We start from the raw sequence: 13,566 nt of genomic DNA on the forward strand, positions 1-13,566 counted from the left end.
TGGAGTCCGTTCTTTTTCCAAATGGATTGGGAATGTGCAAAGAATGGATCAATGGTGCGAGTGTGGGGCTTGGGTGATTCACAGTGGGAGCCTAGGTGCTCCAGAATCAGCAACCCTATAGCCTACAGGTAAACCTTTTTGAACGGAGTCTTATAACCAAAGAAAAGTTAATGCACAGAAGGAGGCCATTCAGCTAATCTTGTCCATGCCAGCCCAAGGACCCAGGTACCCTTTCTAATCCCACCTTCCTGCACCCGATCCATAGTCCTGTTGCTGACAGCACTCAAGGTGCAGATCCAGGTACTTTTTAAAAGAGTTTGGGGTCTCTGCCTCCACCACCAAGTAAGAGGTTTAACAACACCAGGTTAAAGTCCAACAGGTTTATTTGGTAGCAAACGCCTCACAAGCTTTCGGAGCCCCAAGCCCCTTCTTCAGGTGAGTGGAACAGAATTTCCACTCACCTGAAAAAGGGGCTTGGGGCTCCAAAAGCTTGTGTGGCTTTTGCTACCAAATAAACCTGTTGGACTTTAACCTGGTGTTGTTAAACTTCTTACTGTGTTTACCCTAGTCCAACGCCGGCATCTCCACATCATGTCCACCACCAACTCAGGCAGTGAATTCCAGACACCCACCATCCTCTGCGTAAAACCTTCTTCCTCATGCCCCCTCTACACCAACTGCCAGTTATCTTGAATCTATGTCCCCCGGTTCTAGAATTCTTCACCAAGGGAAACTATTTTGTCCTGTCCACTCTATCTCTTCCCCTCTTGAGCTGCTCTCTCTATTTTGAACACTTTACAGTAGCTCAAACAAGGAACTGGGGTTTTTTTCTCACCTTGACGTTGTACATGCTCATGATGTTCCCGCAGTTGTCCATGTACTGTTTCAGGTCACTGTCCTATAAAATAAATGTATACAGTGACATCAGGTGTTGGGAGGTCAGTTATGCAACTGTGACGCCCCCCAGAACTTCATTTTTGGAAGGTGCGTTCAAAGACTTTGGGCGCGATCTTGCCTGCCATCCATTCCACATTCCCACTGCAGCGAAGACGGAGAATTTGGCGGCCAGCCAAATCTCCATTCACTGCGGCGGGATGGGAAAATCCCATGGGCGTGAATGACGGTAAGATTCCAGCCTACAATTCCTACAGCATTTCTCAAAGCCCCAGAAAGCCTTGAAATACATTCCGACCAACGAAGTACTTTTGAAGTGTAGTTCCTGTTATAATGGAGGAAGACTGGCAGTGGATTTGCACATAGCAAACTCCTACAAACACTCATGTGATAATGATCAGATGATTTTAAAGATATTGGCCAAGGGATAAATCTCCTGCTCTTCTGCTTGGGGTCTTTTACATCCACCTGAGAGTGACTCTGGCTTAACATCTCACCTGAAAGTTCCAACAGGGCAGCACTCCCACAGGACTAACTGCTTAGACGATATGCTCAAGTATCTATAGTCAGGCTTGAATCTATAAATTCCTAATTCAGAGGAAAGAGTGCCACTCACTGAAACAAGGCTGGCCATATCGAGGGAGCTTTATCCTGTATCTAACCCCGTGCTGTACCTGTCCTGGGAGTGTTTGATTGGGACAGTGTAGAGGGAGCTTTACTCTGTATCTAACCCCGTGCTGTACCTGTCCTGGGAGTGTTTGATGGGGACAGTGTAGAGGGAGCTTTACTCTGTATCTAACCCCGTGCTGTACCTGTCCTGGGAGTGTTTGATTGGGACAGTGTAGAGGGAGCTTTAATCTGTATCTAACCCCGTGCTGTACCTGTCCTGGGAGTGTTTGATGGGGACAGTGTAGAGGGAGCTTTACTCTGTATCTAACCCCGTGCTGTACCTATCCTGGGAGTGTTTGATGGGGACAGTGTAGAGGGAGCTTTACTCTGTATCTAACCCTGTGCTGTACCTGTCCTGGGAGTGTTTGATGGGGACAGTGTAGAGGGAGCTTTACGCTGTATCTAACACTGTGCTCTACCTGTTCTGGGAATATTTGATGGGGACAGTGTGTAGAGAGCTTTCCTCTGTATCTAACCCCATGCTGTACCTGTCCTGGGAGTGTTTGATGGGGACAGTGTAGAGGGAGCTTTACTCTCTATCTAACCCCATGCTCTACCTGTCCTGGGAGTGTTCAGTGGGGATAGTGTAGAGGGAGCTTTACTCTGTATCTAACCCCGTGCTGTACCTGTCCTGGGGATGTTTGATGGGGACAGCGTAGAGGGAGATTTATTCTGTATCTAACCCCATGCTGTACCTGTCCAGGGAGTGTTTGATGAGTCAGTGCAGAGGGAACTTTACTCTGTATCTAAGCCCATGCTGTATCTGCCCTGGGAGTGTTTGATGGAGACAGTGTAGAGGGAGCTTTACTCTGTATCTAACCCTCGTGTTGTACCTGTGCTGGGAATATCTGATAAGGAGTTGGGTGCAAAGTTAACACTGCATTGAGGAAAGAGCTGAAAAAAAATCTTATTTTAGAATGAAAATAAAGATTTGAGTGAGTCGTCCCAGTCTGACGTCTTACCAGGTATTCAAAGACAAGGGTGAGTGAGCAGTCTGTGTGGATGATGTCATGCAGAGTGACGATGTTTGCATGTTTCAGATTCTTGAGCAGAGAGACTGTGGAAAAAAAACAGTCATTAATTGATTTAAACCTCCACACGTCAACAACAGCCTGACTTACACGTTGCCCATTTTAGAATAGGGGAGTCAACTTCTGTTAAAAATGCAGTTATCAATCACTGGCTCTCTCCCACACTAACACACAACCTCTCACCAACTCCTTATACTTTCATCTGATTTCCTTCTGCCTCCTCCACGCTCAATCCATCTCTCACAACCTTTCTCCCTTTCTCATGAACTTGTTCAGCCTCACACACAATACACTATCCACCTCTCATACTTTGGAATACTGCGTGCAATCCTGGTCAACCTATTATAGAAAGGATATTATTAAACTAGAAAGAGTACAGAAGACATTTACTAGGATGCCACCGGGACTTGGTGGTTTGAGTTATCAGCAGAGGCTGGATAGACTTGGGACTCTTTTCCCTGGAGCGTAGGTGGCTTAGGGGTGATCTTATAGAGATCTATAAAATAATGAGGGGCACAGATCAGCTAGATAGTCAATGTCGTTTCCCAAAGACGGGGGAGTCTAAAACTAGAGGGCATAGGTTTAAGGTGAGAGGGGAGGGATACAAAAGTGTCCAGAGGGGCAATTTTTTCACTCAGAGTGTGGTGAGTGTCTGGAACGAGCTGCCAGAGGGAGTAGTAGAGGGGGGTACAATTTTGTCTTTTAAAAAGCATTTAGACAGTGACATGGGTACGATGGGTATAGAGGGATTTGGGCCAAACGCGGGAAATTGGGACCAGCTTAGTGGTTAAAAAAAAAAGGTGGCATGGACAAGTTGGGCCAAAGGGCCTGTTTCCATGCTGTAAACCTCTATGGCTCTATGGCCTCCCTCACATATACTGGGGTCACTTCCTCCAGAATAGGATTATATTAACCACCCGAGATAAAGTTACCCACACTGATACAGATAGACGCTGAGAGGCCGTTTCCCTCGGCTGGAGAGTCCAGAACTAGAGGTCATATCTCAGGAGAAGCAGTTGGCCATTTCGGGCTGAGATAAGGAGACATCTTATTCACACAGAGAGTGGTGAGTTTTCTACCCTAGAGGAATGTGATGTTGAGCTGTGGCTGGGAAGCAGAGGTGAGGTAAAAGATCAGCCGTGATCTTACTGAATGATAGCACGGCCGTGCGCGACTGATTCCTGCTCCGAGTCCTCACATTTTCATGATTCCCATTTTCTTTATTTTTCTCACTGTCTGAAACACTGGCTGGGATTTTCCGGTTCTTCCAACCAGCAGCTCCTTCCTGTCCCACCGAAGTCAACCCCCTCCCCCCCGCCCCCGAGCGACGGGTTCCCCGCTCGGGGGAGCAGGTAAGCCGTGCAAAGGTGCATAGGCTTCGGCGAGACCAGATCTTGCCAGCAGCCCAGATCTCAGCCCATCTGCCACAGGAAAACCTGCCGCATGCTTTCTCACATACTGTCTCTCTCAGAATCACGACAGTGCAGGAGGAGGCCACTTGGCCCATCAGGTCTGCACTGATTCTCCAGAGGAGAATTTTACCCAGGCCCAACTCCCGCCCTATCCCTGTAATCTCCCACATTTATCATGGCTAATCCACACATATCTTGGGACAGTAAGGGACAATTTGGCATGGCCAATCCATCTAACCTGCACCTCATTGGACCGTGGGAGGCCCAAATGTACCTAACCAGCACGTCCTTTAAGACTGTGGGAGGAAACCGGAACCAGGAAGGAGCACCGGAGCACCCGGAGGAAACCCACGCAGACGCGAGGAGAACGTGCAAACTCCACACAGGCAGTGACCCAAGGCTGGAATTGAAAGCTGGTCCCTGGCGCTGTGAGGCAGCAGTGCTAACCACTGTGCCGCCCGTAGATGCTGCCTTTGTCCATATCCTGAGAATGAATCCACCTGGCCACTGGCTAGCGATGAACCTTTTTTAAAAATTGTTTTTGTGATGTGGCATCGCTGACAAGGTGAGAATGTACTGCCCATCCCTAACTGCTGTTGAACAGGTGATGGTGAGTCACCTACAATCGATTGGCTTGTTAGGCCATTTCAGAGGGTAGTTAACAGTCACCCACACTGATGTGCGTCTGGAGTCACAGCCAGGCCAGGCCAGGTGATTCCAAGATGGAGCCGGAGCGAGGCGACTTCTTGCAAGCTATGCCCAACATACCTTCTAATTTTATCTTTTACTCTTGTTCTATGCTTCTAAAACTTCATTCTAACTCTTTTAAACTCTCTAACAATGCTTTAAATTTGGCATGTCAGCTACGACTCTCACCAACTTTTACAGATGCACATAGAAAGCATTCTGTCTGGTTGTATCACAACTTGGTTTGGCTCCTGCTGTGCCCAAGACAACAAGGAACTACCAAAGGTCGTGAATGTAGCCCAATCCATCACGCAAACCAGCCTCCCATCCATTAACTCTGTCTACACTTCCCACTCCCTCGGCAAAGCAGCCAGCATAATTAAGGACCCCACGCACCCCGGACATTCTCTCTTCTACCTTCTTCCATCGGGGAAAAAGATACAAAAGTCTGAGATCACGTACCAACCGACTCAAGAACAGTTTCTTCCCTGCTGCTGTCAGACTTTTGAATGGACCCTACCTTGCATTAAGTTGATCTTTCTCTACACTCTAGCTATGACTGTAACACTACATTCTGCACTCTCTCCTTTCCTTCTCTATGAACGGTATGCTTTGTCTGTATAGCGCGCAAGAAACAATACTTTTCACTGTATGTTAATACATGCGACAATAAGAAATCAAATCAAATCAAATCTCGCACTATCTTGTTCTCTTTCACACTCTCCAATTCGCGCACTTTCTCTGCCCCCCTCACATGGTCCACCTTTCCCTCTCCCTGTCTCTCTCGCAGTCTCAGTCACTCTTACACCCACTTTCTCTCATTCTCCCACAGCACACACAGGGACAAACCACAGACCCTGGCATCAAAGCAATGCCCGATTTTAACCCCAGGATCCCCAGCACACTCATATTGGCACATTTTAATGGCCTGTTAATGATTGGTCAATCTTTCCAGGTGACACCTCACCTGACCTCTGTTACGTGCTTTCCCCAAGCCGACCTTTTAGTGTTTAAGTAATCGTGAAACTCAGGAGGAAATCTTTAATAGTTACAAACAATTAGCAAGAGTCAATTCAAAAGCTGAGAGGAGCATGTTTAATACATGGGTGGTGTACGGGAGTGTAATCGTTGAAGATTACCTCAGCTTGCTATTTATATGTTATTGAGCCTGTAAAGACCCAGTCCAGCTTTGTGCTCAGCGGCAGCTAATCGGAGTCCAGTAGATTGAGGAATGATACATTTAGTCCATCGAATCGGCAGAGAAAACCTCATCAGATCAAATAGTGGTAATAAGGCCATAAGACCATAATCTCCTTCGTTTTGTTGACATTGAGGGAAAGATTATTGTTGTCGCACCAGTGTGAAGGGGTGATGAGTGTGGAAGGCAGAGAGAGCAGTCAGGTGGATTCATTCTCAGGATACGGACAGAGGCAGCATCAATTACCCAGTCTGACACATGAGGAAGCAGCTAAGAATCACCCACATTAGAATCATAGAATCCCTACAATGCAGAAGGAGGCCATTCGGCCCATCGAGTCTGCACCGACCACAATCCCACCCAGGCCCTATCCCCGTAACCCCATGCATTTACCCTAGCTAGTCCTCCTGACACTAAGGGGCAATTTAGCACGGCCAATCCACTTAACCCACATATCTTTGGACTGTGGGAGGGAAACCGGAGCACTTGGAGGAAACCCACGCAGACATGGGGAGAACGTGCAGACTCCACACAGACAGTGGCCCAAGGCCGGAATTGAACACGGGACCCTGGCGCTGTGAGGCAGCAATGCTAACCACTGCGCCACCGTGCCACATATAGGCCGGGTTCCATAAGGACCAAGATGTGCGGGTTAGGTTGATTGGCCAGGTTAAAAATTGCCCCTTAGAGTCCTGAGATGCGTAGGTTAGAGGGATTAGCGGGTAAATATGTGGGGGTAGGGCCTGGGTGGGATTGTGGTCGGTGCAGACTCGATGGGCCGAATGGCCTCCTTCTGCACTGTAGGGTTTCTATGATTCTATGACCACAGACTTAATCTTCCTGAGCAAGCTGGCTTTTCCTGACAGTTTTCCCAGTTCCTTTTTCCCGATACCAGACATGACATTTCCGGCTTTTCGCTTTTACTTTTGTTTTATAAACTGAATTCCAAATCCCAGAGTGCCAATGGTGGGATTTGAACTCATGCCCCCTGGATTATTGGTCAGGTAATACCCCGCTCAGGTCTGAGGTCATTGGGTGAAGACAATATTAGACCTGGCTATGATTCCTTTCGTGGTTGAATCGGCCTTTATCTCATTCCACCCAGAAGGGGAGGCCATGAGGAGGATTGCTGGATTTATGGAATTATAGATCGGGAGTACTGTCGGCAGAGCAGGAGAGGAATCAACAGAAAATAATTTGGAAGCAGAAACTTTCAGTGAATCACAGCTGAATGAGAAGGTGATTGTATGTTGTGTTTGGGACTAGGTCACAGCTTCTAGATTGAATATCTGACACGAAAGCACCACCAGCCCTGTGATAGCCAATAGTCTGGTATGAATCCGGTATTATCTCACTCTGCCAGGACAAGGTGCATATTTCCTGCTCTGACAGACTTCCAGTGTTTTATCAGTACTCACCACGAACTCCAGGAAATATTTACATCAAACACAGAGCTCTGAGTGTTAACCCCCTTTCCTGACACCAGAGCACATCTCTGCAAATCTCACACGCACAGGGCCCTGTTCTAACTCTGTAAGTAACTGCATTTGGAGCAAGTTAAAATCTCACATGGACTTCACACACAAAAACACACTGGTCTTTCTCATTCACACACAGTCTCTCATAAAACACAGGGAATTAAATACATACACAGATATATCATAGAAATCATAGAAACCCCTACAGTGCAGAAGGAGGCCATTCGGCCCATCGAGTCTGCACCGACCACAATCCCACCCAAGCCCTACCCCCACATATTTACTCGCTAATCCCTCTAACCTACGCATCTCAGGACCCTAATGGGCAATTTTTAACCTGGCCAATCAACCTAACCCGCATATCTTTGGACTGTGGGAGGAAACCGGAGCACCCGGAGGAAACCCACGCAGACACGAGGAGAATGTGCAAACTCCACACAGACAGTGACCAAAGCCGGGAATCGAACCCAGGTCCCTGGAGCTGTGAAGCAGCAGTGCTAACCACTGTGCTACCGTGCCTATGCATTCCCTTGACACAGATGTTTCCACCTGTGAGGGAGGTTAAAACCACAGGCCATAAATAAAAAAGACAGTTGCTAATAAATCCAATAAGGAATTTGAGCAACTTCTTTATCCAGAAAGTGGAACTCGCTATCACATGGACTAGTTGAGGTGAATACCATAAATACACCCAAGAGGTAGGTAGACGAGTACCTGAGGGAGAAGGTCAGGAACATTTGAGCCTACTCTACCATTAAATAAGATCATGTCTGAATTTCTACATCACTCCCACCCTTCATCTCACATAATCAGTATAACCTTCTATACATTACACTCACAGGAATACACACACTCAAAAACAGTCTCACATATTCAGTCTCATACATTCACGAAACAGTCTCACACACTCAGAGACCAATGCACACTCACAGATATCTGCGCACTCACAGACACACACACACACTCACTGGCACACTCACACTCACTGACACACACACACTCACTGATACACACACTGACACACACACTCACAGACACACACCACTCACTGACACACACACATTCACTGACACACACACACTCACTGACACACACACTCACAGACATACACACACTCACTGATACACACACACACTCACAGACACACACTCATTGACACACACACTCACAGACCCACACACTCACTGACACACACACTCACAGACACACACACTCACAGACATACACACTCACTGACACACACTCACTGACACACACACACACTGACACACACACACTCACTGATACACACACACTCACAGACACACACCACTCACTGACACACACACATTCACTGACACACACACACTCACTGACACACACACTCACAGACACACACACTCACAGACATACACACACTCACTGATACACACACACACTCACAGACACACACTCACTGACACACACACTCACAGACACACACACTCACTGACACACACACTCACTGACACACACACACACTGATACACACACACACTGATACACACACTCACAGACACACGCACACTCACAGACACACACACACTCACAGACACACACACACTCACCGATACACTCACACTCACTGATACACACACTCACACTCACAGCCTCATGCACACTCACAGACACACACACACTCACTGACACACACCACTCACAGACACACACTCACTCACTGACACACACTCACTCACTGACACACACATATTCACTGACACACACACTCACAGACACACACACTCACTGACACACACACTCACAGACACACACACTCACAGACACACACACTCACTGACACACACACACACTGATACACACACACACACTCACAGACACACACACACTCACAGACACACACACACTCACCGATACACTCACACTCACTGATACACACACTCACACTCACAGCCTCATGCACACTCACAGACACACACACACTCACTGACACACACCACTCACAGACACACACTCACTCACTGACACACACACACTCACTGACACACACACACTCACAGACACACACACACTCACAGACACACACTCACAGACACACACACACTCACAGACACACACACACTCACAGACACACACTCACTCACTGACACACACACACTCACTGACACACACACTCACAGACACACACACACTCACTGACACACACACTCACAGACACACACACTCACTGACACACACACTCACTGACACACACACTCACTGACACACACACACACTGATACACACACACACTGATACACACATTCACAGACACACGCACACTCACAGACACACACACACTCACAGACACACACACACTCACCGATACACTCACACTCACTGATACACACACTCACACTCACAGCCTCATGCACACTCACAGACACACACACACTCACTGACACACACCACTCACAGACACACACTCACTCACTGACACACACTCACTCACTGACACACACATATTCACTGACACACACACTCACAGACACACACACTCACTGACACACACACTCACAGACACACACACTCACAGATATCTGCGCACTCACAGACACACACACACTCACTGGCACACTCACACTCACTGACACACACACAGATAGTGATAGGTTGTGAAATTCATTCATGCAGCACTAACCCTGTAATGATAACCTTCACGTTTATATCAAAAGTAGAGCGAAATAGTAAGCACTGATGTTTTTTGACACGGCAGAGAGTTTTTGCCGAAGATTTAAGAGTAGGACATTCGAATGAATGGCAGTTCCAATGGGTTTATTCATGTTTTTAACGTATATTAATATCTTCTTTTAACAACCCCAAAGGGCATCTTACCTCTTCCAAAGGGCTACTGGCCTCTTCCAAAGGTGTGCTGGGATTATATCCAAAAGGCTACCGTACCTCTCCAAAGACTTCAGGCAGTTTTAGACCTTCTCCAACCCGGTCTAAGTGCAGACGCCATGTTTTTGGACATTCCACAAGCCAAATCAGATCTGGTTGGTGTAGCTGCATTTTAACACTTGCAGCTGGTTCCATGAACCACAGACGTGCACATTAGAACCCGTCCCACCCCATAAGCCCCCAGTGAAAATGGCGGAGGCCGGATTCGGGAACAGGGCTTCCGGATCTGACGTTCCTCTGCCATTTTCACAAAAGATGGCGAGATCTCCATCTGTGCAACAACTACAGCTACTCAGTGCAACACTCATTCTTACAGCTGTATCGTTGATCACCCAAGTTCCCTAACATCTGAAAGTAGAGAATTTTGGACAAAAACAAGGACTTGGGTATATCTGGTTCACCTTCCAGTAGGCTGGTTAGTCACATGGTAATGGAGCAGTTGGTTAATCGCAGTGACCAATCGCCATCAACAGGGGGCGGTTTTAATCCCGCACTCTCCGACTGCGGGAATGTCGACGGGCGCTCAAATTCCGGAGGGCGCGATCCGGGCCGGTGACTTTCCGAGTTCCGATCTTACCGGCCCCTTACTGGTGGAATGGCATGAAACGCGCCGCGGGGCCACATGTCATTAGCAGGCGTGATGTAACACTGGCACCATTTACAACATCTCTACATAAGAGCGAACCTGGGGTTGTCACCTCCGAGAGGGAGTTCGGAGGTGAGCGCTCAGGCAGTCAGCACCCTCCGCAGTGTGCACTGCTCAGGGGGCACCGGAGAAGACTCGGGAGGGACACAGAGAAGCTCAACTCTGGGTCAGGGATGGGGGTTCCAGAATCGCTATTCTGTAGAGAGGGGTCAGGAAGGGTTGGGGTCACTGCCAGGTCTCACCTTCCCTTTATGTCAGGGAGCTCCTGGCTTTAAAGGGGTTGTGCAGACTGGTATGCAGACAAAGCTTCCCGTGCCCCCCGTCCTGGGTTCCGGTCTGCGTCACAGCTGAGGGAATGCCCTCAGCTGGATATTCAGCGGGTGTGATGTCACACTGGCGCCATCTACAACATCTCTACATAAGTGCGAACCTGGTGCCTGGCAGCACGGTGGCACAGTGGTCAGCACTGCTGCCTCCCAGAGCCAGGGACCCGAGTTCGATTCCCGGCCTTGGGTCACTGTCTGTGCGGAGTCTGCACGTTCTCCCCGTGTCTGCGTGGGTTTCCTCCGGGTGCTCCGGTTTCCTCCCACAGTCTGAAAGACTGAGTGAGGGCTGGCAAGGGGGTGGGAGGGATATGGCACTGCCATTCTCACACTCCACAGGGATGAGGTGTCTGGTGAGTGCGGTGGTTCCAGCAAACTTGTTTAAAAGTTAAAGTTTATTTATTAGCATCCCAAGTAGGCTTACATTAACACTGTAATGAAGTTACTGTGAAAATCCTGTAGTCGCCACACTCCGGCGCCTGAGGGAGAATTTAGCATGGTCAATACACCTAACCAGCACGTCTTTTGGACTCTGGGAGAAAACTGGAGCACCCAGAGGAAACTCACGCAGACATGGGGGGAATGTGCAAACTCCACACAGTTAGTGACCCGAGGCTGGAATTGAACCTGGATCCCTGGCGCTGTGAGGCAGCAGTGCTAACCACTGTGCCTGTGCTTGCTGGCATGAACAGAGAGGGTGAAGACTCTGTGGGTGAACAAAGTGAAACTTAATGCCAAACATTCATAACAAAATGGCGACTGATCTACACCAGTGCCAATATTCACCCAGGCCCACTAAGTGCCCATGGTTTCCGAATCTTCCTTGCACTCCCACTACCTCTAGGTGTGTCCCCAGGATCCACAGCTAAGGGTGAGGTGGCCTGCTGACTTCCATCCCCTTTGGACTGAGATGACCTTGGCGGGTGTCCCCTAGGGGATCGGGACCTTGAGGGTCCAGTCCTGTTTTCGGGCAGCGCGGGTGTTTGACTGCTTCCCTCCTCGGTGTCAGGGGCTGGGGGTGTGTCACTCATAGGGAGGGGGGATGTGTCAGATGGGCTGGAGTCACCCAGGGTCCCCTGGTTGGAGGGCCCTGCGCTGCACTCCTCCCGATCCTCTTCCCTTTGGGTTCCCAGGGGCCCCCGTGTTCCTCCATGGGATGGAGAGGTAGCTGGAGTGAGATCCAGAAGCCCCGTCATCCTCTGGTGCTGACATTCGTGGATTCTCAGCAGTTCCTGAACCACGCAGTGAAAGCCCTGCCCCTTGGTCCGGACATCTCCTGGCATGGAGTACACGTCCCCACTGCGGCTGCCACCCTCGCAGTGTTGGCCTCGATGCGCCGCAGTGACGGCACCATCTCATTGGATAGATGGGGCTCCTCCAATTGGCCTTGCACTCCGGGGAGGGTTAATGTCATCCCTCCCTGATACTCACTCTCCAATCAACCCAAATGTAAATTTGATTTGATTTGATTTGATTTATTATTGTCACATGTATTAGTATACAGTGAAAAGTATTGTTTCTTGCGCGCTATACAGACAAAGCATACCGTTCATAGAGAAGGAAAGGAGAGAGTGCAGAATGTAGTGTTACAGTCATAGCTAGGGTGTAGAGAAAGACCAACTTAATGCAAAGTGGGTCCATTCAAAAGTCTGACAGCAGCAGGGAAGAAGCTGTTCTTGAGTCGGTCGGTACGTGATCTCAGACTTTTGTATCTTTTTCCCGACGGAAGAAGGTGGAAGAGAGAATGTCCGGGGTGCGTGGGGTCCTTAATTATGCTGGCTGCTTTGCCGAGGCCGCGGGAAGTGTAGACAGAGTCAATGGATGGGAGGCTGGTTAAAGTCCTCACCCTTGTGATTTAATTCCATCATGACTTTGTCCCAATCTGCCATTCCCTCCTGGTTCTCCATTCCTCTAACTCCGGCCGATCCCACACGTCCTGCGACTTTGCCATCCGTGCCTTCGCCCTCCAAATCCTGGAATATTCTCCCCAAAACCACCTCTTTCTATGCTGCGCACTGTTGCCTCAGGGACCCAGGTTCGATTCCCGGCTCGGCTCACTGTCTGTATGGAATCTGTACATTCTCCCCGTGTCTGCGTGGGTTTCCTCTGGGTGCTCCAGTTTCCTCCCACAGTCCGAAAGACGTGCTAATTAGGTGCATGGACCCGAACAGGCGCCAGGCTGTGGCGACTCGGGGATTTTCACAGTAACTTCATTGCAGTGTTAATGTAAGCTGACTTGTGACACTAATAAATAAACTTTATTTTATTTTATTTTTCTCACATTGCTCCTTAACATGGGCTCTGAAGTGAAG

General features: G+C 48.8%; 1 protein-coding gene across 1 annotated transcript in view; it reads right to left on the minus strand.

Moving 5' to 3' along the window:
* The window catches only part of LOC144511769 (cyclin-dependent kinase 18-like), a 123,139-nt gene that overhangs the window by 25,890 nt on the left and 83,683 nt on the right, over window positions 1-13,566 (minus strand). Inside the window, exons 7-8 of the mRNA XM_078242038.1 lie at window positions 2,526-2,620; window positions 836-898 (exon numbers count right to left, since the gene is read on the minus strand). Of these exons, the coding sequence (XP_078098164.1) occupies window positions 836-898; window positions 2,526-2,620 (158 nt within the window). The remainder of the gene's footprint in view (window positions 1-835; window positions 899-2,525; window positions 2,621-13,566) is intronic.

This window comes from Mustelus asterias, chromosome 25, assembly GCF_964213995.1.
Source record: "Mustelus asterias chromosome 25, sMusAst1.hap1.1, whole genome shotgun sequence".
In the NCBI taxonomy this organism is placed as follows: Eukaryota; Metazoa; Chordata; class Chondrichthyes; order Carcharhiniformes; family Triakidae; genus Mustelus; species Mustelus asterias.